The sequence below is a fragment of the Oryctolagus cuniculus genome, chromosome 12 (assembly GCF_964237555.1).
Source record: "Oryctolagus cuniculus chromosome 12, mOryCun1.1, whole genome shotgun sequence".
In the NCBI taxonomy this organism is placed as follows: Eukaryota; Metazoa; Chordata; class Mammalia; order Lagomorpha; family Leporidae; genus Oryctolagus; species Oryctolagus cuniculus.
Genome location: NC_091443.1, coordinates 18,662,047 through 18,688,107, shown reverse-complemented (window position 1 = coordinate 18,688,107; position 26,061 = coordinate 18,662,047). Strand labels below are relative to the sequence as shown.

General features: G+C 48.2%; 1 protein-coding gene and 1 long non-coding RNA gene across 3 annotated transcripts in view; one reads left to right on the top strand and one right to left on the bottom strand.

Annotated features, from left to right (window-relative positions):
• ARMH4 (armadillo like helical domain containing 4) overlaps positions 1–4,145 on the bottom strand; it is a 159,663-nt gene extending 155,518 nt beyond the window's left edge. The window contains exon 1 of the mRNA XM_008269710.4: positions 3,907–4,145. Coding sequence (XP_008267932.2) covers positions 3,907–4,053 — 147 coding nt within the window. The 5' untranslated portion in view covers positions 4,054–4,145. The remainder of the gene's footprint in view (positions 1–3,906) is intronic.
• Positions 4,146–6,246: 2,101 nt separating this feature from the next.
• Positions 6,247–26,061, top strand: part of LOC127483724 (uncharacterized) — a 41,531-nt gene continuing 21,716 nt past the window's right edge. Inside the window, exon 1 of one of the 2 annotated variants that reach the window (XR_007910286.2) lies at positions 6,247–6,738. This is a non-coding gene — a long non-coding RNA (uncharacterized lncRNA). Of the gene's footprint in view, positions 6,739–22,136; positions 23,741–26,061 lie in introns of those variants that run through there. The other variant, XR_007910285.2, reaches the window with a different exon arrangement.

The window sequence follows — 26,061 nt, the reverse complement described above, 5'->3', positions numbered from 1 at the left end:
GGTCTGCTGCCCTCATCTGTGCCATGCTTGTTTGAGGCTCCTGAGTTTTGCTCACCCCACAACACGAGCCACAGCTCTCTCTTCTTCTTCCCTACCCCAGGTATTCAGCCCCTGGCCACCCAGGCCATGTCCCATTTACTAACCATTGTCACAAAAATGCCAGGCTACTCCCTCCCTTCCCTTCCCTCAGTTCTTCCACAAACTGTCATGTTTGCAAGTCTTGTTGCCTCAACTAAGATCGTGTTCTTAAAGACAAACACTGGTCTTTAAGCTTCCTTTGTTTGCCGTATCATTACCAGTAATGGAGGCACATAAAAGAGGCGTTCAATCACCATTTGCTGGCATGAAGTAAGTATATACAACCATGTCAGAATATGGTGAGGTTTTCAAGGGTATTCCATGGTCTATCCATGTCTAACTACATGTGTTGTTCAGCAACTAGCTGATTTCAGATACTTATTCAATGTGTTATTCTAATAACAGTAATAACTCCTGTATTCTCATTTCTGCTACTTCATTTCACCAAAAAAATAAATAAATAAAATCAATCAATCAACAATTACAAATGACAAGTCTCAGAGCTTCGGGTCATCATGCCTCCCAATTACCATCTCAACTTTGAAAATCCAATTAGTGATCCTTTAAAAGGAAATTCTTCTTTGTGTCCTGATCATCTTCTCTTTTTTGCTTGTTGTGACCCTCAATGATTCACCTGTCACTGTCTTACCTTTTCTTTTTTAATCCTAAAGCTTTTTAGCCGGCGGCACAGATCACTAGGCTAATCCTCTGCCTTGCGGCACTGGCACACCGGGTTCTAGTCCCGGTCGGGGCGCCGGATTCTGACCCGGTTGCCCCTCTTCCAGGCCAGCTCTCTGCTGTGGCCCGGGAGTGCAGTGGAGGATGGCCCAAGTGCTTGGGCCCTGCACCCCATGGGAGACCAGGAGAAGCACCTGGTTCCTGGCTTCGGATCAGCGCGGTGCGCTGGCCGCGGCGGCCATTGGAGGGTGAACTAACGGCAAAGGAAGACCTTTCTCTCTGTCTCTCTCTCACTGTCCACTCTGCCTGTCAAAAAAAAAAAAAAATCCTAAAGCTTTCACCGCCAATTCTATTTCATTTGTCTAAAGCTGAGTTTATCAATCGTGTGTGGCCCCATTCACCCAGCTGCGGCACCCAGCATTAAGGGACCACGTTTCAGATTCACCGTGCTACAGACACTGTCACTTGTCTCCTACATTGGCTTTAAGATTTGGACCATAGCCACGCTTCACTATAAATTAAATAGCTGGAATGACAGATGGTTCTTTCTGCCACATATTCCATCACAGTGGAGGAGGCAGAAGAGAACAAACCACAAATAGGATCCCTCAGGAGGTCGGGAGCCTGGTGCTGATGGCGAGGAGGCTGGGCAGGCTGGGGTCAAGGTGAATACTCTAAAACCTCAGCCAAGTGCTTCACCATCTCTGCTGACCACAGCTCAGGTCTGCACACTGAGCCCACAGGCTCCTGTCTCTACAACAAATGGAGACAAATGAACATGTCTGCGCTTGCCCACCCTGGAGTCTCCTCCCATGCCTGGTCAAAGCAGCTGGACACAACCATTTACAAAGGAGCTTCAAGTTCCAGCTCCACCTTGGGCAAATCAACTGAAACTCGGTTTCCTTGTTGCAAAACAGATAATGAGGCTCCTCCTATTTTCTTCAAAGGGTGGGAAACAGACAAAACCAGTCACAGCAGACAGGAAAGCAGTTTGAAAGAAACTGGAAGTCTCATGCAATAGAGGGCATATTAGTGTGGCACTGAAATGCACTTCCCTCAAAATGTGAGCCACAAAGAAAAACTCCTTCTCCCCTGAGGTAACTGCAGCCCTTCCCACTTCAACTCTTCTCACGGACACTGTGACCCGAACGCCTTTGCTATCTGCAGAATCCTGTCCCGATCAGTCTTGATCAGCAAACTCTCATCAATCACCACAGCATTCTTCGCCACGACTCACTTGACACTTGCTTTTTGTTCCGTTTAGTTCACAAACCTCATCTGCTGAGCCAGATCTCTAAGTAGGAGCGTGCATTTAAAGCGAAGCTGAAACTAGATTCACAGACACTTTTCTCAAAACCGCACCATGTAAGCATAAGGTGGACAAAGACCACACATCGTATTGAAGGAAAGAGTTTTCATTTTAAAGGGATAAAATCCAGATTTCCTCTGAACAGCCAGCCTCCTTATATCAGAATAAGCCAAAGGCAACGAACAAAAATACAATTCCATGCACAACTTTTCAGACCAGCATCTTCTAAATGAAGAGGGAAATACTCTCTTCGTTGAAGACTAGAAATTTTCCTTAACAGATAAGCCCCTCTTGTTCATTTGGATTCCTACTTTATTCAGCTCAAACCATTTCTGTAATACAAGATTACAGTATTGCAAAGGTGTAGCAGGAAAGCCCAGGAAAAGCCTCTGACGAAAACAAAGGCAAGTCCACATCTCCATAATCGAAGGCGTTGCTGTAGCTACCTTGGACTTGTCGAGCCCCAGGAGTCTGGGGACATATGCAATCAATATCAAGTCGGCCGCGTAAGTGCATGGCTCATTATTGCAATACAACAAGCTCCACCTTATTCATAACAGCAAGAAAAGCCACCCTCCAATCTCCACCGTGTGTAAAGGCAGCAATGTTCCAACACCGGGAAACCTCACTGGGTTTCGAGTTTCTGTGAATAGACGCTACAGCGGGCTGTGGCTGGCAGCCACACACCAGCCAGTCAGTGACTGCAGATGCTCGGCTTAAAGGAGACTCCCCTGGAGCCCAAAAACATCACTTGTCTTCAAGGGAAATGCACAAAGAGGAGGAGAGGCATGCAAGTTCTGAGCGCGGCTTTTGCTCCCTGGAGAAGAGCTCCTGAACCAGCCTCACTCCCCCTTAAGTTTCAAGCGTAAAACTTTCAAAGCCAGAAGGCGGACGCTCAAAAGCAGCCTTCTTTCCCTCCCCTCTCTTGCACACCACTTCTGCACTGAAATTAGATGTTGATGATCCCGGCAGCTCCGCGGGACCAGCTTGGAAGGCAAGGATTTCTCACCCCTGGGAACCCCCGAACTCTTTGAGGTGCTGCGTTTGGCTCGCCCTGGCTACCTCCTCGCCAGCCAAGGGCCCTGCGCGTTTGGAGTCTGCGTTCTGTCAGCGGTCAGGACGCACAGGCGACATCTGCGCACCTCCCGGCCACTCCCGCGGCTCAAACAGAGCCTCAGCTCCTGCAAGTCTAACCCGCAGGCCCTTTTTCTGATTCAGTGACCTTTTTCCAAAGAACATCCTCCTGCCGCGTCCGAGGGGACCGGTCAGGGGCTGGGCGCGGCGCCTTCCAGGCATCCCTGCGCTAAACACTCAACTGTTGTTCTCTGCAAAGTAGCAGAACACATTTCCGCGGCCACCGCAGCCCCCATTCGCTCCCCGATGGCTGGGCTCCGAGAGGCGCGGGGGACATCGCGGAGTAAATCCCGAGTCTTGGGGAACTTCTCTCTCTCAACGCGGTGGGATTACGAGGGGGAGGTGGAGAGAGAGAGGGGGGAGGGGGGAGAGAGCGAGAGAAAGCCCACACAAAAGCAGCCAGCCCTGCAAGCTCCGCCAGCACAAAGGCCCGCTCGCTGGTGCGGAGCCGGCAGGCAGGGCTCGAGCGAGGAGTGCGGCGAGTCCTCCGAGGCCTGCGCGCCGCGCCCAGCGCGCCCGGAGCTGTCCCCGCGCACCCCGCGCCCGGCACCGCGTTCCGGCGGGGGCGCAGGGCGCACGCTCGCGGCGCCGCGGACTGCCCAGCTCCCGCGACCGTCCCGCTGCCCGGGCGACCCCGAGCCGTCCGGAGCTCCGGCTGCGTCCTGCCCCGGCGCCACGTCCGCAGCCGCGGCCGGGCCCGTCCTCACCTGTGCACCTTCAGCGGAGCAGCGCGCGGAGGACAGCGGCAGCGCCGGCGCTCCGCATCTCCGGCGCGGCCCCTGCAGCGGCGGCGGCGACTCCCTCCGCTGTCTGGGGCGCCTGGGGGAGGGCGCTGGGCTTCGTTGCTTATTCATAAGGCCGCGGCTGCGGCCGGGGATTGGGCGGCCAGGAGTGTGCCCGCCCCGGCTCGGCTGGCACGAACGCGCGGTGCTGGCGCCCCACGCCCCTCGGCGCCCGCTTCCCCGCCTCCGCTAGTGCGAGGGGGCGGCTCCTCGAGGGGGCGAGGGGGCGGCTACGCCTGGGACCGCTCCGGAGACCCGCCGCCCTGCCGCCTCTCCGTACCCCGAGCTTCAGCGGAGCGCCCTCTCAGCACCTAAGGAAAAGACACCCGGGCGCCGTGTTCGCTGGGGGAGCCCTAATTTCTCGGGCAAGGCAGGTGGGCTGCTGCAGGGTGGTCCTTGTGGAAACTGCGCGGCGGGGCCTGCGCCCAGTCGGGACCTTAAATGAGCTCCGCGTGAGATGTTCCCATCCCAGCCCCTGCGAGAAGTTGGAAGTAGGTCGGGTACTAAGTGCGGCTTCCTGAGCCCTCACTCCCGCCAGGCGAGAGGCTAGGCGGTGCCTCACTCAGGAGAGCACTTCCCGACGTTCGTGGGAAGTGGAATCGCAGCGTGTTTATGTTGACGCAAAAAAAAATTTTTTTAATCCACGCATGTGTTCTTTTTTCAGCGTATCTATTTTCCACGAACTTTCTGAGGTTTCCTTGTATTGGTTCACCTGCTTCATCTGCACCGTAACTCTTAAAAGTTCCATATTTTTACACCCATTTAACAGGTGGGGTAGTTGAGGCTGAAGGCTCAAAGGGGACCACGGGGAACCCCGGACGTCCATTCTTCAGCCGCTCAAGCACTCGGATTCCTTATTCTGTTACCCCACAATGGGACCGCAAAGAGGTGTCAGGAGCCTGAGGACCTGTTCTGGAGCTCCCCCCCACCCACCCACACACACAGCACTTCACGTTTGCAGCCCACTTTTTTCACATGCGTTGCCTCTTGGCCCTGTTAACTCCCTGCTGCATGATGGCTGTGCCAGTCCCGTTCTTGTAGTTACTGGTAAACACCTTAAAAACAGACCAAGGTTTTGTCCACCCTTGGCCTCCACGCCTAACATGGCGCACAGGTGTGCTCTGTTATCCCCCCCCCCCCCGCCTCCCTCTAGTATTTCCAGAAGGGTAGACAGCAAATAGAGGTTGCATGGAGTGGAGTTAGATGGAACTGATTCTGTAAGATCTGCTTTGGGGTATACTCTACAGTGTAATAGGCTGCACTGTGGCCAGGTCTTCTACCTGGATTCTGGCGACTCCTGCCAGGTGGGTAAGCCACACCAACCTGACCAAGTTGTGTTTCAATGTTCTATGTTCAGTTGTTTGAAAATCAGACATCTTCTCATAGAAACGATCTTATATACAGTGGTGAGATTCCCAGCTAGCCCGTAAAACTAGGTCTACACAACCAGAATGCTGGTAAACTGTAGTACTAATAAAAACACTCCCAGCTCTAGATCATAGCACCAAGCTGCATAGGAAGGGTGGCAAGGGAAGGGATTCCAGTTCCCATTGAATCTGCATAAATTGAGAAGGTTCGAATTTTGTTTGGCATCTTCCTGCCTCTTCTGCTTTGCTTTCTGACATCTTAGCTTTCTCGTCCTCAGAGACCTGGTAACCGCGTGGTACTACTCCAGGTCCCAACCGCAGATCCCCTTACCCTGAATGTGTTCCATTCTCCAAAATTACCTTTGTCTCACAGTGGAAAGTCTGTCTCCCATTTCCCCAACACACATTATTTCAGCTACACAGTAACAGTAAAGCAATCCTTTATCGTGCCCCCAATGGTTTGTACTGCTTTAAACAGCTCTGGTTAATACAATTTATTTCAGCAGCTGCTATTGCTACATGCCAGCAACAGCAAGATCCCCACTTTCCCAACACACACACAAATTCTCGAACAGGGACAGCTGCACTCTAAAAGTCAGACCAGTAAATCTCCACGTGATAAATGTTATCAGCCTGTTTTGAGCAAAGCAAGAAGTTGTGTGTGTGTGTGTGTGTGTGTGTGTGTGTGTAGAGCTTGGGAACACCTAAAAGTCCAATCAAGGTAATAGGCATGGAAGCTCAGGGAGCCATTTTTGAGGATACCAATTTAGCAAATAAAAAAAAGTGTTCCCAGTTAAAATTTGCATTTCAGACAGACCACGGATAATTTCGATTACTTAACATTTGAAACATTTGTATGCTACAAATTATTTTTGGTTCAGCTGGAGTTCAAGTCTAACTGAGCAGCCTTCCTTTTATCTGGTAGCCTTTTTGGTTTTAGGCGATGAGTTGGTCCTGGCTGGTCAAAGCGTTTGTGTCAGAAAGGAACAAAGCACAGGATGAGCATCGCCAAAAGCCAGACGAGAACCAGCCCATTCAGAGAGCTGATGTAAGGAGCTGGCAGTGCAGATTCAACGGTACCGTGTCCTTGATGAGGCTGTCCCTAAACTGCCTGGAAATGCCTCACAGCCTACCAGCGATTTCTCCATGGCCTGATTCCCGCATGCTAGGTTCCCATGGGACAGCTGGATTTCCTACGTATGAGGTCCACGGGAGCTCTGCTGGGGCAGGCGGTCCTGTCTGCTGGACCTCTGGTGTGCACAAAATTGTCGCTGTGTGTTATGTGAGCTAGATTCTGGGAGGCTGTTCCTAATCGGTCTTCTGACGCCCACAGAAATGGAGTTTCTGCTCTATGAAGACAAGGACGCTGGGCAGGACTGGCTTCTCCAAGGTAAGGGCCATGTTGTAAGGGTTCTGGGGTTGTGTGCAGTGGGGTAAGCTGGCCAGACTGCCCCAGACCCCGCGGCACTGTTTGCTGAGGATGGTTTTTTTTATTTGAGCGTGTCTTGTTTTGTTTTCATTTGAAATTACCTAGAACTTGAAGCCGTGGGACAGCACGAAATGAAAAAGGCACAGTAAGGACCAGGATCGCCCCCGACCCATCCCTGTGTGACGAGGCTCTTCTCTGCTTGCCTCCCCCGCCCCTTTGTGAAAATTCTGTAGAACCCCCTGACTTGGATTGTGTGGTTTTTATTGGCTCCCAAGGCTCCCAGCAAGGAAGTCCAGCCACAGAAGCACTAGACTGCTATGTAGCACGGGGGATGTTTACAAATTAGATATTTCAGACCTGGCTCCAAAAGTTGTCTTTCCTTCCTGCTTTATCTGAGTTGTTAAGCATTTCCCACTGTTCTCCGCCCAACTGTTCCCTGACTCCCATTCTCTGGAGGATCTCCCACTTGCTTTTACTTTCTGAAGTTGAAATTCCCAGGAGAAGACTTTAGGGTAAATGGTATTGCTAGGAATACTCTACCTGCACTCAGTACTCAGCGTAAGAAAGCACTTCAAGGGGCCAGTGCTGTGGCGTAGCCAGTAAAGCTACCTGTGGTGGTGGCATCCCATATGGGCGCTGGTACAAATACCAGCTGCTCCACTTCTGATCCAGCTCTCCGCTATGGCCTGGGGAAGCAGTGGAGGATCACCTAAGTCCTTGGCCCTTGCACCCGAGTGGGAGACCTGGATGAAGCTCCTGGCTCCTGGCTTTTGGATTGGATCAGCTCTGCTCCGGCCATTGCAGCCATTTGGGGAATGAACCAGCAGGTGGAAGACCTCTCTCTCTCTCTCTCTCTCTCTCTCTGCGCCTCTGCCTCTGCCTCTCTGTAAAGAGTTACAAATAAATAAATAAATCTTTAAAAAGTTAGTATAGCAAAGTTTAGAAGTTTGTTGTCTTATGAAATAATATATTAAAAAAGAATGAAAAGAGCATTAGATATTTAAAATAAATAAATAAAAAAGAAAATATTTCAGTCCCACGTGGGTGCTGGTTCGACTCCCAGCTGCTCTGCTTCTGATCCAGCTCCCTGCTACTGTGCCTGGGAAGGTCACAGAAGGTGCCCCAAGTGCCCTTGGGACCCTGCCCCCACGTAGGAGCCTCAGAGCAAGTTCCTGGCTCGTGACTTTGGCCTGGCCCAGTCCCTGTCATTGCAGCCATTTGGGGAATGAAACAGAGGATGGAAGACCTCTCTCTCTCTCCCTCTCTCTCTCTCCTTCTCTCTTTATCTTTAGGTCTTCATTCCAAATAAATAACTTTTTAAAAAAAGTTTAAAAATAACAAAAGAAAGTACTTCAGAAACTTCACAGTCTGCCTATACAACCCCAGCAGTAGACGCTCACTGATTTTCAAGGTAAGTATATCCTGTTCTGAGCATTAAATGGGTAAGCCTTTGTCTTTCCTTCTAAAGATATATTTATTTATTCATTTATTTGAAAGGCAGAGCTACAGAGAAGCAGAAGCAGAGAGAGAGAGAGAGAAAGGTCTTCCATCCACTGGTTCACTCCCCAGATGCAATGGCTAGAGCTGTGCCAATCCAATGCCAGGAGCCAGGAGCTTCTTCTGGGTTTCCCAAAAGTGGATGCAGGGGCCCTAGGACTTGGGCCATCTTCTACTACTTTCCCAGGCCATAGCAGAGAACTGGATCGGAAGTGGAGCAGCTGGGATTCGAACCAGCACCCATATGGGATGCCAGCACCACAAGCAGTGGCTTTACCAGCTACGCCACAGCGCTGGCCCCAAACCTTTGTCTTTATGCACCAAAGTAAGTTATCTTTTAATTCCATTTTCTTACAAAGTTTTTCAATTCTATTTTCCTACAATTATTTGATGATTATGGTAGTGATAATGTAAATAATGGTAAGGATGTTAGAATCAGTTTCATTAATTCTGCTAAATGTTTTCATTGCATCCAAAACACTCAGAACACTTGACATGACCTATCACGAATGACTTGAGTGCTAATGAGCTTAGATTTTCACCTCCAAGATTGTGTCCTTATTATACAGTTTACTGGAGGAGAGAAGTAGATAGAAGAGATATCAGCATAAAATGACTTCCCTTTAAAAAGGCTCTGAAACAGTGAATTTTTCTGCACCGTAGTTACTTTTCGCTGTGAACTGAAGAGCCTCTGTACGTATCTATCATTTAACACTCACTGTGCAAACACCTAGGTGAATCCTTGCTTCTCTGCTTTCTCCAAGAAGCCTGTTACAGAGAAGCACCACGTTGTATCTATGTATGCTTTACATTCACCTCCTTAAAATCTGCTGTTTTATTAAGTGTTAAATTTCTGGAGGCCCTGGACTATCTGGTTCAGTTCTCATGTATGGAACTCTGTGGCCTTGAAAAAGCCAGATAAGAGAGGAAAGGCCTACTAAGGCGGGTACAGAAAGAAACAATTTCCAAAACAGTGTCACCATCTAAAACAGAAACTTTGCCAGATGAAGTCAGAGGCTGAAAGCACTTACCAACAAAAAAGAAAGAAAGCCTGTCCTTTTTTCCTGCCATGAATATGTTCTTGTGATATGGTCTATAAAATTCTTTCTAAAGAGACTTGAACAATCAAGTACCTAATGTCTGCCATGGAATATACCCTTTAATGCTAAGTGAATTGGTCTTCAGATGTAACTATATTCAAAATGGCATCTGTAACTCTAAAAGAGCTATGAAGTGCCTCTTACTTTATCAGACAGAAATGTCTTACTTCCACCCTAGTCCTTTTTTTTTTCCTCTCAATTGTAAATGAGTCTGACTCTCATAGATTCCTTACCTTAAACAGCTGGAATGAGAGATTTATTATTGACATGATGGCTTGAATAACGACAGCCTGTGTGGCAGGGAAGGGTCATTTCTTTCTCTCGGCTCCTATTAATGGTGGAATTTTTTTAAAAAATGGATTTATCAGGAAAAGCAAGCTGAGGCCCAGGTAAGCACTTGTGTTGGTAATCATTCTTAGACAAAGAATGGATTCATTGGAGAGTTTATATATCCTCTTATGTTGTAGGTTTCTAAAACAGAATGAATTTCAGTCTGGGTGGGTTGTGATTTTTAATGAAACACCATTAGTTTCCTCAACAAGGAAATAAACTATAGTATAGGGGTCATTGGTAGATGTGGGAAAACTACCAAATATATATACTGAAGCTAACTGTTGCTTCTTAATTTATTTTATTTATTTGAAAGACAAAGAGACAGAGGGCAGGGAAGACAGAGGTAGAGACAGAGGAAGATCTTCCATCCACTGATTCACTCTCCAAATGCCCACAGCAGCCAAGGCTAGACCAGGCCAAAGCCAGGAGCTGGAAGCAGTAACTCCATACCAGTCTCCCATGTGAGTGACAGGGACCCATGTGCTTGAGCCATCTTGCCTTGCAGGATGCACCTTAGCAGGAAGCTGGAACTGGAAGTAGAGCAGGGACTTAAACCCAAGCTCTCTGATACAGGATGCTTGAGCCCAATGCAGTAGCTTCACCACTGAAACTAACATCTGCCTTTGTATAATTGTTGATTATATGCCTTCCAGTGAATGTTGCCTATGTTACTTTTAAAGAATGGAAAGAATTAACATCAAGGTCAGGATACACCTGAGTATATTCAATGCATAGCACATTGACAGCAAAAGCAAAGAATAGGATCCTATGATGGAAAATTTTCTTTGCTATAATATAGCCTATAATCAGTATAATATCAACTATATATTATAATATCAACTATATAAGTTTTAAATATGCTATGGATCAGTGTCCCACCCCAACAGACACATACGCACCAAAGAATTTTCTTCAGTATAACATTCAACCTCTTGCCAAATTCCTCAGCCCTAAACATTTTGGTCACTTCTGCTGTCCAAATGGTCTGAGATAAGCTTATGTTTCCTACTCTATAAGCAATGAGCAGTGAACACATCACATAGTGTGGGTTATGCATCTATTTTGTCATTGATTAACCCCATTGGTAACCAATCAGTAAATGTCTTTGTTTTGTGAAGGTATGTGAAAAGATGCGCTTAAACTCAGTTTTCCTAGGAGATCTTAATTAGTTGAGGGGAAAAGCTTATAGATCAGGGATTTTCAAAATGCTCCTGGAAAGTATACCTTATGAAAAACTATGGATTTTAAAATATTTTGCTTATTTTATAATTTAATTTTTCCACTAAGTTTTTTTTAATATTTATTTATTTATTTGAAAGGCAGAGTTACAGAGAGAGAGGAGGAGAGACAGAGAGAGATAGACAGAAAGAGAAGGAGAGAGATCTTCCATCCACTGGTTCACTCCCCAAATGGCCACATCGGCCAGAGCTGGGCCGATCTAGAGGCAGAAGCCAGGAGCTTCTTCCAGGTCTCCCATGTGGGTGCAAGGACCAAGCATCTGGGCCATCTTTTGCTGCTTTCCCAGGTACATTAACACGGAGCTGGATTGGAAGTGGAGCAGCCCAGATTTGAACCAGTGCCCACATGGGATGCTGGTGCCCCAGGCAGAGGCTTTACCCGTTACGCCACAACGCCAGCCCCTCCACTAACTCTGTGAAGTACCTTGTACTCATAAACATTACCAGTAACACAATATAAAAAATTTTATTGTATGCTTCTTCCATGATCTAAAAGTAGTACCAATTTTTATTGTCTTTCTTCATGACACTTCTACAGAGAAGAAAAATCTGATTAAATGAATGTGGAATGTGTAGTTTATACATGTGTGTGTGGATGCCCCTGCAAAAAAACTAAGTTCTTTGAATTAAGGCAGTGGACTTATATATATATAAGTATATATATATATATATATATATATATTTCATTTAATTGAATGGCAGAGCATCAGATATGTATTCATATATTATGGTATATATTTATATTAGAATATGTATTTCATCTACTTGAAAGGCAGGCCAACAGAGAAAGACAGAGAGATCTGCTAGTTCACTCTCCAAATGCCTACAACATCCAGGCCTGGGCTAGTCTGAAGCCCGGAGCCCGGAACTCATCCAGGTCTCCCACGTGGGTGGCAGAGGTCAAAGCATTTGAGCCATCATCTGCTGCCTCCCAGGATGCATTGCAGGAAGCTGGATGGAAGCAGATGTGCCAGGACTCAAGCTAGCACTCCAGTATGAGATTCAGTATCCCAAGCAGTGGCTTAACCCACTGCACTAAAACGCCCGCCTCAAGGCAATGTATTTTTTTAAGATTTATTTATTTGAAAGAGTTACACAGAGAGAGAAGGAGAGGCAGAGAGTCTTACATCCACTGGTTCACTCCCCAACTGGCTGCAACAGCTGGAGCCAGGAGCTTCCTCCGGGTCTTCCCAAACAGGTGCAGGGGCCCAAGCACTTGGGCCATCTACCACTGCTTTCCCAGGCCATAGCAGAGAGCTGGATCGGAAGTGGAGCGGCCGGGACTCGAACAGACATCCATATGGGTTGGCAGCAGTGCAGGCGGCAGCTTTACCCGCTACACCACAGCGCCAGCCCCGAAGCAGCGTGTTTTAAATAGTCTCACATCACCCACAATATCCACAGCAGTGTTTTGACATAGCAGCTATTCAAAAAGTCTGTGTTGTCTAATTATGGCCATAAGCTCATTCCAAAATAAATATGTAACACTGTAATACTCACCACTTTACACTATAGAGAATGAATTGAATACTGCTGATATATGAAAGAAGTGCTTCTCAATTGCAGAATGAAATATGTTAGTCTCATACAAATTGAGATGGTGGATTCCACTGTAAGTGACTCTGAAACTCGGGGTTCAATTATTGTTTTATATCTTAGGAGAAGGAAGTAGTCCATGCATCCATGTACCCTGTCAGAAACCAGAGAACTGAGCCAGTTGATGTTTTGAGTCCCTTTATAACCACAAGCCTGTGATCTTTTTTATTGGTGAAGTTCACATTCATTTAAAGTGGAGTTGCACATGAACAAGAAGTCCCCTGCGTGCTGGCTTTAAAGGTGGAGGGTGGGAGCCTGCTCCTGAACTCAAATCCATCCAGGTTCAATTCCTTTGAAATAGCCAAAGCAGTGTATTTCGATGTATTTATTCTTCCTCAACAACTACAAGCATCAGCGGACATAAAAGATGCACTTTTAAGAGTCAGTTTAAAGCAATTTTTCCCTAACTTGTTTATAAAAATAGCCGGAGGAGGGGGAGCGGGAACTTCCTTCAGGATCAGAGTGATTGAAAGCATGTCTCATACAGAGAAAATTATTTACTCCTGGATTAGTCTGGATTGGGAGGCATTACCACAAAGGGCCGAACAAATTTGTCCTCAAAAGAGTCCCAGTGAAAGAGACACGGCGTGGTCACGTGGTGCCCCTTCTGTTCTCTTCCCCTCGGCTTTCAGGAGCTTCCCTGAGTGGTTTTTAGGCATGGTGGCGTGCTTTGTTTTCCCGCTAGTTCTCTTTGTAGAAGGCACTTTCAAGTGCTTCCCTTTGCCTGCGAGCGGAGCGTGCGTGCGCGGCCACATTGTTCTCAGCAGTGGCGCCGACCCAGCTGAGCACCCTCCGCTCAGCTCATCCTCTGCTCGGTTCACCAGGACAAAGCTTTTCCTCCTCGTTAGTCTTCATTTTTCCTGTAAGTTCTGTGTGTCTGGTGTTCTGTGCTCCCGCCTCTACTTCCCAGAGCTCATCCTGCTGCTGTTCAAATGCAGTATCTTGTGCAGGGTGCACATTGTTCCGGGCTCCGTGACGCGAACTGAGCACTTAGGCCCAGTCCCTTTTGGTTTCCAGCCTTTCATGCCCTTGCTCCTCTGGGCTTGAGGCAGCCTTGAGGCCGAGCAGAAACCCCACGTGGTGACCTGCCTTACTCATTCATAAGCAGTTCCGCAGGCCCATTCTCTCGCCCAACGCACACGTATAAACCTCTCTTCTGCCTCTGCACTGGAGGCAGAAAACGTGGCTGACGTGAAGGACATCTAAGCAGATGGGAAAGACATGGGAGAAATAAAACCATTAGGTAGTCCTTGGGACCCGGCACCCACGTGGGAGACCGGGAAGAAGCTCCTGGCTCCTGACTTTACCGTGGCCCAGCCCCAGCCGTTGCAGCCATCTGGGAAGTGAACCAAGGGATGGAAGATCTCCGTGTCTCTCTCCTTCTCTCTCTATAACTCTGCCAAATAAATAGATAAATAAATAAATTCTTTTTTTTTTTTTTTTTTTTTTTTTTTTTTTTTGACAGGCAGAGTGGACAGTGAGAGAGAGAGACAGAGAGAAAGGTCTTCCTTTTGCCGTTGGTTCACCCTCCAATGGCCGCCGCTGCAGCCGGCGCACCGCGCTGATCCTGGCAGGAGCCAGGAGCCAGGTGCTTTTCCTGGTCTCCCATGGGGTGCAGGGCCCAAGCACCTGGGCCATCCTCCACTGCACTCCCTGGCCATAGCAGAGAGCTGGCCTGGAAGAGGGGCAACCGGGACAGAATCCGGCGCCCCGACCGGGACTAGAACCCGGTGTGCCGGCGCCGCTAGGTGGAGGATTAGCCTATTGAGCCACGGCGCCGGCTAATAAATTCTTTAAAAAATAAAAAAGTTGCGCATCCCAGAGAAAGAAGAAACCAAGGCCGAGATGGTTCTCTCCTCCCTCTTGCCCCTCCTCTCCATGTCTGTGCCCAGGCCTGGACTCGGAGTGAGTGGAGAAGTGAGGGCCAGTGTCCGGGCTGTGGACTGGAGAGACACCTCTGAGCTTCCTCAGCAGCCGCCTTGAGGCCAGCAGGCTTAGAGGAGGTGCATTCTGGGATGAGGGGCGGGGGAACACACGGGAGGGGGCTTCCTACTGGAAGGCCCAGTGGGGCTGAGCCAGGGCACAGCTTTAGCTCACAAACACTTGTTGAAGTAATGGAACACGTCCACACTGGCTGGTAAAAAGCCCTTCCCCCAGCTGTTGCTCCAAGTCTGCCCAGAGCCCTCCTCTTCCCAGCCTCACCTGCTATGCTGGGTCCTCACCACCTGGGAGGCAAAGGGGACCTATGCCACGGAGCTGTACCCATCCCCCAAAGTTCACAGGTGCGGTTCTTATGCCGAGTCCCTAAGAATGTGACTGTAGTTAGGAGGTCTTTGAAGAGGTAATTATGTAAAAATTCAGTATGATTTCTGTCATTATTAAAGAGGGGGTGGCATTGGGGTACAGGCAGACATAGCAGGAAGACCATGTGAGCACACAAGTTGGAGACAGCCACCAGCCAAGGAGAGAGACCTTAACAGGAACCCATCTGATTGGACTTGCAGCCCCCAGAGCCGTGGGAAATAAATGCCTATTTTGTAAGCCACCAGGTCTGTGGTATTTGCATAGGCAGCTGAGGGACCACAGCCTAGCTAGGCAGGAGTCTCTTCTAATTGGCTAGTGCTCAGGCCGTCCTCAATATTTTTAATAGCCTCCCCGGGTGAAACGAAACAGTGCCATATTCAAAGGGGGAATGTGGGAAAGTCCTCCCCAAAAAAGCACAGTTTCAGACCACGGAGTCCACAGATGGTGCCTCTTTTACATAGTGGCTCTGCCTAATGAATGAATCTGACTGTGCCTTTGAGTCTGGGTCTCATGGAAGAACAGTGACCTTGTCTAACCGCCCGAAGGTTCTCGGCCTTCGCTGCGGTAAAAGAGCAAAAGAGTATTCTGGGATATAAGCAGAAGCATGGCATAGGAGACAGGAGTACAGTGAGCGTCAAAGCAGGAAAATAACACCTAATTCTGAAACTCAAGGGTTATTGAGGGGATTCGATATAATGTGCAGTGCACTGAGCAGTGTCTCTGACACTCATTATGTGTTCACTGAATAGTATTATTTTGAACAGGTGATGAGGTAATTGATTTTCAGATATAGAGGCAGGTGTTTCCTGAGTTGATAGCCAGCCGATTCTTTCCCTTTCTTGAGAAACATGCTGAACGCAAAGCCAGACCTACTGAGAGCCCCATATTTGAATTTCAGGTTATGATGGAAAGAACAATTTCCTGGGGGTAGATTTTAGAGTAGAGTTTTGGCATAAAATTCCATAGCATTTTCTTGGAATTTGACCAAACAAATGTAATCAATAAGACTCTTGAACTGACTTGAACTATATTCACCAGGTTCCCATTACATTTTTCCCCAAGCAAAAATATCCTTCAATAGGAAGAAGGGGTTTTTTAATTTGCTGAAATTATTTAAACTATTTAGCGTTTTATGAAAACACACTTAACTAGAGCCAGTTACATCATTTACACAGCTGAAAATCAGTTGGAACTGTAATAGCATCTGGCCAATTGCAGGCGCAGTCAGTGGATGTGTCTCATTTAAGGCTCTGAAAGTCTTTATCGTTGTGAGATGTGTTTCTCACCTGCTGAAATTCCCGTATTTATTCAATGAGACCCTGAAACAGCGAGCGATTGCCTACTGCCAGGGCAAAGCACACGCAGGAGCCCAAATCTCTGGTGTGTAAGCCAGGATACCTCCTCTTCTATACAGGCTGTCTTTGATGTCATTATCTTGTTTCAAAAGATGAGAAACACATCTGGTGGCTTAACGAGAGATTTAGCTGCACAACTCTTAATCTGGCGTCTTAATCTGCATTGCCAGCTCTGTGCCTGGGCTCAGGTTCTTTGATCTGACTTGAACATTTGCCTCACCTTTCTTCTGTGTGGGGCTGAGGATCCTGTGAGGACTCCTCCTCTCCAGGAAACCGTCCCTGATTACCTAGGCAGAGCTGAGTGGCCTTCCTACAGGCCCCTGTCACACCAGGGCACACCTTTCTATCTTAGCCTCAGATTCAGGCTAGCGATGAGCCAGGCACGCAGGCTGTGCCTGGTGCTGTGTTACACCTGCCTCCCGCATCCCACTCTGGCCAGTATCACTCTCCAGCGGGCATCAGCTCTCAGCCCATATCCTGCCTGAAATCTTTGCTCTCCCCAGCCTGTCTCTTTCCTGTATCCGCCGCCCTAACATATGTCCTCCTCCTCGGCTTGCACCACTCCCAGCCTGAATCCCTCCCCAGCCAGCAGTCCCCAAGCCTGTGTTTCTCCCTCCTGCCTGAATGCACCCTCACTGTACCGGTCCCACCACTATGTACTCCCCCGTCTCTGTCTCCCTGGGAAAGGCAGAATTCTAAGAATAGCCCTAGAGACTTCTGGTCCCTGGTGTGCATCCTCCTTCTCCCACCATCATAGGCAGACACTGATGGAGGTGTTGCAGGTGTTCCATGCCCGCTGACGTCATGATAGGGAGACGGCCTGGTAAGCCTGACTTGATCACATGAACCCTTTGTCTCTGGGTCTAGAGTTTAAAAACAGGAAAGTCAGAGACTGAGAGTGTGAAAGGACATAGAGAGGGGCCTGCGTGACGAGGAGCTGTGAGTACCCTCTTATGTGATCCTTGTGAGGCTGGCCCACAGCCAGCGTGAAAATGAGGGCCTCACTCCTGCACACACGGGGGCTGAATTCTTCCAGCAATGCCCTGAGTTTGAAAGAGGACCCTGAGCTCCAGATAGGAAATCAGCCAGACGAAAGCTTGATTTAACTCCCTGATATCCTGAGTGGAGAACTCAGCCACTCCACGTCTGCACTGGTGACCAACAGAACCCTGAATACATGGATGTTGTTTGAAGCCACCAGATAATTGTGATGATTTGTTACCTAGCAATAGAAAATTAACACAACACTCCCCTGGACTAGGTCTCCCCAGGGTGTGTGCCCATAGCCTGCATTGCCACATCTCTGCTGAATTCCCCCAGCATGCATCTCTGCAGCTGGAATCTTCCCCTACCTCTATCGCCCAGTGTGTCCAGCGTGGATCTCCCTGACCAGTGACCCTCCAAGCTTGTGCCATCCCCCAGCCGGAATGCCCCCCACACACACACACACACATAGCTGTCATATAATCTCCCCGTCTAGCCAGGCTCGCTCTCTTATGCGCACGCACATGCATACACACACACACACACACACACACACACACACCCCTAGCACCACTAACGCCACCCCGTGCCCACACAGTGTAGCGCAGCACTGTCAGTGAGTCTGCCCACAGAGCACACCCCTGAGATTCATGTGTGCAGTTAACAGATGGAAATTTTGTTTCCTTTCCAAGACTGGTGAGCAGGACTGGACTGGGCCACCAAAAAGGAAAACAAAATCTCATCTCCTGTGCTCCCTTGAGCCCAGAGCCAATGTGAGCAGCAGGTCAGCCCTGCTTCCTGTGCTGGGAGCTCGGCACCAGTTTCTGTGGCAACAAGAGTCAGAGTCCCGCAGCTGCCGCCACCAGCCAGCCAGCCAGGACACTCCCTTGCCACAGGGTAATGAAATGGGTCCCGGATCATCTGGCCAAACCCTTTCTTCTCCTTTCCCCGAGGACCCGAAAGTCTCTTACCTGCAGGAGTATGGCATCGAGTCCAGGGCTAACCGCTGTTTTCTCTCCTTTGGGACGTTTTTTCTCTGTGCTATCCCACGACTTACATTTGCAGGATGGTGCTTTTCTCAATTATATATTTCTCCATAATTGTCCTTGTACCTGAACCAGAACTTTCTCTAAAGGAGCTGGATGAGTGGCATAAGCAGTCAATATCTACCACTGAACAAGCAAACATTAGGTAAAGAAGAAAGCACATCCACATAAAAGGATACCTAAATATACAAATAGATATAAATGAGCTTATAGATAACAACAACCCCAAGAGGTGCAATTATGATTCTTACTTCACAGATGATATTGAGGCTCAGAGAGGGTAAGCACGCCATCTAAGAGTACACAGCAAGCAATTGCAGAGCCCATCCTCCTATCCAGGCTGTAAAGCCCTTGTAAGGTGTCAGGATCACTGTACTTAGTAGGGCATGTGTATCATTTATAGGGAAAAAGAAGCAAGAGAGAAAGTGGAGAGAATTCTGTGCTGAAGTGATCAGGATGACTTTCACAGGGAAAGTGGGGCTTGAGTTAGTGTGATGGGGAAATTAGGGCACGCACCACAAGTTAGAGGAATGGAGCTAGGCACAGCAGTGGGCTGCTGCATGTTCTGGGACTGTAATTTGCAGAAGGGGACCTGGCGAAATAAGGTTGGAGAGATAAATGGAGGCCAGATTGCAGTTGCCTTGAAAGTCAATACATGGCATGTGGCCTTAATTATAAGGCAAGGGGGAGACCTGGCAAGGTTTTTGATCAAACAGTTGAAGAGAGCAGAGGGACAGCTTAATATGGTGACTGACTGGACTTGGAAGATAAAAAGAGGAATTTAAAAAACTAGTCTGAGGTTTAGTGTTTGGGTGACTAGAATAATTTTAGTTTTGAAAATAGAAACTGATATTTGGAGGTAAAATTTGCATCTTTGCAATAATTACACATATGGTTGGTCTTCAAGCTCTCATGGGATGGAAATTGCATTTTGCCTTCTCCATAAGCAATCCAGGAAAAATTTGCATAAGGCTAGACAAGTATTAAGAGTTAATGGAGGGCCGGTGCCGAGGCCCAATAGGCTAATCCTCTGCCTGTGGCGCTGGCACACCAGGTTCTAGTCCCAGTCGGGGCGCCGGATTCTGTCCCGGTTGCCCCTCTTCCAGGCCAGCTCTCTGCTGTGGCCAGGGAGTGCAGTGGAAGATGGCCCAGGTGCTTGAGCCCTGCACCCCATGGGAGACCAGGAAAAGCACTTGGCTCCTGGCTTCGGATCAGCGCAGTGCGCCCGCCGCAGCGTGCTGGCCACGCTGGCCATTGGAGGGTAAACCAACAGCAAAGGAAGACCTTTCTCTCTGTCTCTCTCTCTCACTGTCCACTCTGCCTGTCAAAAAATAAATAAATAAATAAATAAAGTAACTTGTGGTTACTTTAAAAAAAAAAAAAGTTAATGGAGGCCGGCGCCGCGGCTCAATAGGCTAATCCTCCACCTGCGGCGCCGGCACACCAGGCTCTAGTCCCAGTCGGGACACTGGATTCTGTCCCGGTGCTCCTCTTCCAGTCCAGCTCTCTGCTTGGCCCGGGAGTGCAGTGGAGGATGGCCCAAGTGCTTGGGCCCTGCACCCGCATGGGAGACCAGGAGAAGCACCTGGCTCCTGGCTTCAGATCAGCGCGGTGCGCCGGCCACAGCTCGCCAGCCACAGCTCACCGGCCACGGCGGCCATTGGAGGGTGAACCAATGGTAAAGGAAGACCTTTCTCTCTGTCTCTGTCTCTGTCTCTCTCTCTCTCTCTCTCACTCTCACTGTCCACTCTGCCTGTCAAAAAAAAAAAAAAAAAAAAAGAGTTAATGGAATAGGGGCCGGTGCTGTGGCTTAGTGGATAAAACCACCACGTGCAGTGCCGGCATCCCATATGAGTGCCAGTTCGAGTCCCCGATGCTCCACTTCCAATCCAGCTCTCTGCTATGGCCTGGGAAAGCAGTACAAGGTGGCCCAAGTCCTTGGGCCCCTGCACCTGCGTGGGAGACCGGGAAGAAGCTCCAGGCTCCTGGCTTCAAACCGGCACAGCTCTGGCCACTGCGGCCAATTGGGGAGTGAACCAACAGATGGAAGACCTCTCTCTCTACCTCTCCTTCTCTGTGTAACTCTGACTTTCAAATAAATAAATCAATTTTCAAAAAAATTTTAATTGAATCATCAGAATCCTATAGATTGTTCTCTGTGGAAAAGTCCAGAAAGTTCAGCTATATTATGGGCATTTCCACAACAAGCCAGGTGCCCTCTGTAACAATGCTTCCCTAAACAGTATGTTATGTGCTTTAAATTATTCCAAACACTTGCATAGTTTGTTACATGAATTACATGTTTTTCTATCATAAGAACATGGAGTTTAATCAGATCCCCTATGTGTATAATTGGTCCTAAGTACTGGACTTCAAAATACATAGAAATCCAGGATTTAGTTTTAAAGATTTATTTATTTGAAAAACAGAGTTACAAAGAGAGAGGAGAGGAAAAGAGAAAGAGATTCCATCTTCTGGTTCACTCCCCAAATTGCTGAAACAGCTAGGAGCCAAGAGCTTCTTCCAGATCTCCTATATGGTGTCAGGGACCCAAGCACTTGGAAATCTGGAATTTTGACAGACATATGGAGAGCTTAGGCTGCAGCAGGCTGCCCCCTGTCAGCCTGTAAACTATTCTCCAAAGCTGTAGCATCAGCTAACGTCACCACCACTTGGTCCTATCAAAGGACTTTGAGTGTCCTTGGGATCTCTGCTGTGCTGGCCAAACCATCTCTGCCAGGAACTGCTCTTAGAAAGTCACACCTCAAACTCCAGTTTGACTTCACAGTCCGTCCTAATTGAACAACTAGACTTTAATAACAGGATATGAAAAAGGAACTGGCGTTCAGTCACTATGTGCCTAATGTACCTCCTCTATTGAGTGTATAGGTGATTTTGTGAATGTTGCACTCATTCTTCTCCCTCTCTTCCAGCATGGTAAAAAACAAATCTCTCTGTAAAGCAGTACATGGTGTGATTTATGAAACCATACTCTACTCATCTCCTTATTGTAACCATAAAAAAAGAACAAGTGAGGAATTCCATTCTAGGTGTTCCTTTCTTGTTCTGTATTTATATCAGTGGGTGAGTGTCGCTCCCCCTCTTCGTGGAGAAACGACACAGGACCCTGCGTTGTTCTTTCGTCTGCTCGGCCCTCCCCGGGTTTGCTGCTGGTTCTTCCTGGGTTGGCTACTGTCCCTTCCACCTCCGTGGAAGGGCGGTTCCCCCTGCCACCTTCCCACTTCCGCGGGGGAGCGGCACACCGCCGGCCAGCTCTCTTGGGGGCTGCACAGGTGTTCCTTCAGATAGATGTTCCTGGTGCATGTTGTATCTCTCCTCCTTTATAGTCCTCTTCCACCAATCCCAACTCTGCTACCCACACGCCGAGTACGCTGCTCTCCTCCAATCAGGAGCAGGTCCTATAGTTTATTGGTTGAACTAGAGGCAGCTGTGTAGAAGCTGTTACTCCCTTCTCAGCGCCATATTGTGGGAGAGCAGATGCATAGAATAAGTCTTAATTCCAGTAACAGTCTAGTCCGAGTTGCTCCCCACAGGTGAGAAAAACTTTCTGGTTAATGTTGGAACCAAAGCAAGTCTGATTTGCTGGAGGTATAGAAATAATTGTTGACCAGTAATTACATACCAGAGATCATCATTATATAATCTAGCTTTCCCAGATACTTCATTGTTTAAAATGATGTTGGGAGTTTAGTTGCTGTAGATATGCAACCCAGATGACATACTTTTAGCTTTTTCCTCCACAGAGGGAATTAACAATAATTCTACTCACACACATAAAATGCATGGGAAAACATACTTCATGCCAGCCCTGGCATACGTTATAAATATTCAACCAAACCAAGAGAGGTGCTTCATGTCCTGTAACCCTGGTTTTCATGGTTAAGTGAGTGGATCAGGGACAGGGCAGAAAAAGAGCAGTGGAAACTGAAGCCTTTCACGCTACCCCTTCTCCCACCTCCACACAGACAGAGAGAAAGCAGAAACATGAGAGCAAGTTCAGTGTACACCCTAGTTTTGCCACCTACTAACTGTATTTACCTTGAACAAGTTGCCTTAACCCTTCCTTTCTGTGTCATATCCTTGTCCAGAAAAAAAAAAAAGTTGAAAACAGTCTACTACAACATTAAATGCCATCTGCAAAGCAGCTAGTGTAATGCAAAAACATTGAGGAGACCCGTAACTGCTAGTTCCTTTTCCCTTCATCTCCCTGGGCAACAGGAAGCAGCAGAGGTATTTGGGGTGTTCTGGAAGGCATCTGAGCACAGCCTAGGGCTAAGGAATCCAAGAAAAGCCTAAATGGGGAGCCTAAGTCTGGGGCCAGGAACCTGCAGAGCTGGACTGCAGGGTCTTAGTCCACCCCAACAGGATGGACTGGGTCTGAAGAAAGGTAAGTGTGCCGCTCGCCCGTTCCCCAGCCTCCCGATCCTGGAGACAGACAGACGCAACAGGGAGTCAAGTCAAGCAAGCAAGAACTCGGTTTATTGCGCGCATAGCAAAGCCTTTTAAAGCACAAGACCGCAGGATTACTGGGGCAGGGCATAAGGACCAACCAGTTACTTGAAAGGTCATTTTACGGGGTGACTTTTTACAGGACCAGCCATATGTCTGTACACTCATCATCAGTTGTCACCTCCCCTGATGCTGCGCAGCCAATCAGCTTTGGTGGTAAACGACCTTTGGGTACCACCCACCTTACTTCCTTTGGGCGCCATCTTTGAATTGCCTCCTGTGCCTAATTTTCCCACACTAGATGGCAATTTGCTAGGACAGAGCTGCAGGGTAGGGGGATCATGAAAAGGTAAATGGATCAGAAGTGAGGGCCCAGGGAAGACACCAACCCCTAGAGATCCGGTGAAGAAGAAGAGAATTGTGTGTATTGAGAGAGGGTATAGAAGTGAGGGAGGATTAGGGAACACAGTTGTGCGGGTGAGTGCTTTCAATACAGAGCCAGGGCAGGAAAACCTTCATCCTGAGACTACAATTCAAGGACATACTCCCGTGAGAAAACTGGCAAGAAAGAGACCGTGGTTTGGTGACAAAAACAAAGACCCAATTATCAAAATTGAGGTAGAAAATAGAGCAAGGTCAGAGCTGGGTAACAAGATCAGATCGGGAGGAACAGTTGCCACATGGTGCTGAGTCACTGTGACCTGACGCAGAGTCAGCAGAAGATTGGCCCTCTTGATTTGTCCCACAGCCTGGGTAGGACAAAGTGTGTGGACGGCAGCAAGAGCAGGAATCTAAGCTTGACATTAAAAGGGCAAAAGCTCCAAGAATCTTGTTCTCAGGGGCTCTCCAGTGAGTAGCAGAAGGCAAACTCCTCACTGTTCTTGCAGTCTAATAAGAAATGTGCAGCAATAACAAATATACAAAAATACTTCTGCTTCACGCTCACCTGGGGGAATGGATTGAAAATAGTGTTTCAGCACGCCCAGACCTTCAATGGGAATCACTTCTGGAGATAAAGGAGAGCAAGTCAGCTGGATTGAGTAAGTCTGATGCAAACTAAAATCTGGAAGCTAGTCTGTCAGAATGTAAACCACAGAAGGACATTGATGCTTACCTTGATTTGCATTTTACATATCGGGCCTGCCTTAATTGGCAGTTTCCTCCCCTCACTCTCTCCAGAAAGTAACTAGACTAAGGCCGGCGCCGCAGCTCACTAGGCTAATCCTCCGCCTTGCGGCGCCGGCACACCGGGTTCTAGTCCCGGTCAGGGCGCCAGATTCTGTCCCGGTTGCCCCTCTTCCAGGCCAGCTCTCTGCTGTGGCCAGGGAGTGCAGTGGAGGATGGCCCAGGTGCTTGGGCCCTGCACCCCATGGGAGACCAGGAGAAGTACCTGGCTCCTGCCATTGGATCAGCACGATGCGCCGGCCGCAGCGCGCTGGCCACGGTGGCCATTGGAGGGTGAACTAACAGCAAAGGAAGACCTTTCTCTCTGTCTCTCTCTCTCACTGTCCACTCTGCCTGTCAAAAAATAAAAGTGACTAGACTGCCACCATATGGGTCTGAGACTCTGAGGGAGGTTCAGGTAGGTCCTGGTCCTGTGTGCATTGTGTAGTAACATATAGAGAACACAGGGTATGCCATTTAAGTGTAAAATTCAGCGGCATTAACTGTGTTGTCCACATATCACCACCAAGTGTTTTCCTCCTAACAAACTCTGTACCTCATTCTCCCCTACCTCCAGCCCTGATAATCTCTACTTTCTACTCCAGTGGACTTGCTTGTTCTAGATATTTCATATAAGATTCTGGCTATTTCATGCAGTATTTGTCCTTTGGTTGCTTTATTTCCCTTAGCATAATGTTCCGAAGACTCATCTGGGTTACAGCATGTATCAGAAGCACAGTCCTTTTAGTGGCTGAGTAATATTCTGCCATCTGAGTGTGTGGTATATCAAGTTGTATTTATCCACTCCTCTGTTGACACATGAGTTGTTTCCACCTTTTGTCTATTGAGAATAATAGTGCTATGGACATTGTGCGGTACAATATGTACAAGTGTCTATTTGAGTCAGTATTTTCCATTTTTTTTTTTTTTTTACTGCATACCTGGGCATGGTCCTATGGTCATTCTGCATCTGAATTTTTAAGAAACACCAAACTGTTTTTTTTTTAAAGATTTATTTATTATTTATTTGAAAGTCAGAGTTACACACAGAGAGAAGAGGGGGGGGGGGTCTTCCATCCGCTGGTTCACTCCTCAACTGGTGACAATGGCCGGAGCTGAGCCAATCCGAAGCCAGGAGCCAGGAGCTTCTTCTGGGTCTCCCATGCAGGTGCAGGGGCCCAAGGCGCAGCTGGGTCTCAAACTGGTGCCCATATAGGGTGCCAGCACTGCAGGTGGTGGCTTTACCTGCTACACCACAGCGCCAGCCCCACCAAACTGTTTTACACAGCAGCTGCATCCTTCTACATTCTCTTTAGCAACATACAAGGGTTCTAATTTCTGCACATCCTCAGCAACCCTTGGTATTTTCAGTTTTTTGATAATAGCCATCGGAGTAGATGTGCACTGGCAGCTCGCTGTAACTTCGATTTCTGTTTCCCAAATCACTAATGCTATTAACATTTTTCTTGATCTGTTAGCCATTTGTTTATTTCCTTTGAAGAAATGTTTATGCAAATCCTTTGCCTGTTTTAAGATCGGGTTGTTTGTCTTTTTGTTGTTGCATTGTAGGAGTTCATTATATATTTTAGATATCAAACCTTCCAAGATATATAATCTGCAGATGTATTTCCATCCTGTAGGTGGTCTTTTCACTTTTTTTTTTTATTTTATTTTTTGGCAGGCAGAGTGGACAGTGAGAGAGAGAGAGACAGAGAGAAAGGTCTTCCTTTGCCATTGGTTCACCCTCCAATGGCCGCCGCTGCCGGCTCGCTGCAGCTGACGCACAGCGCTGATCGGATGGCAGAAGCCAGGTACTTATCCTGGTCTCCCACGTGGGTGCAGGGCCCAAGCACCTGGGCCATCCTCCACTGCACTCCCTGGCCACAGCAGAGAGCTGGCCTGGAAGAGGGGCAACCGGGACAGAATCCGGCGCCCCAACCGGGACTAGAACCTGGTGTGCTGGCGCCACAAGGTGGAGGATTAGCCTAGTGAGCCACGGCGCCGGCCTTTTCACTTTTTTTTTAAAGTTTGATTTTTTTTTTTTTTTTTGAAATGCAGAGTGACATACAGAGAGATAGTGAGAGAGAAAGAGCATCATTCCACTGGTTCCTTCCCCAAATGCCCACAATTGTGAGGGCTGAGCCAGGCCGAAGCCAGGAACCAGGAACTCCATCAGGGCACCCACATGGGTGACAGA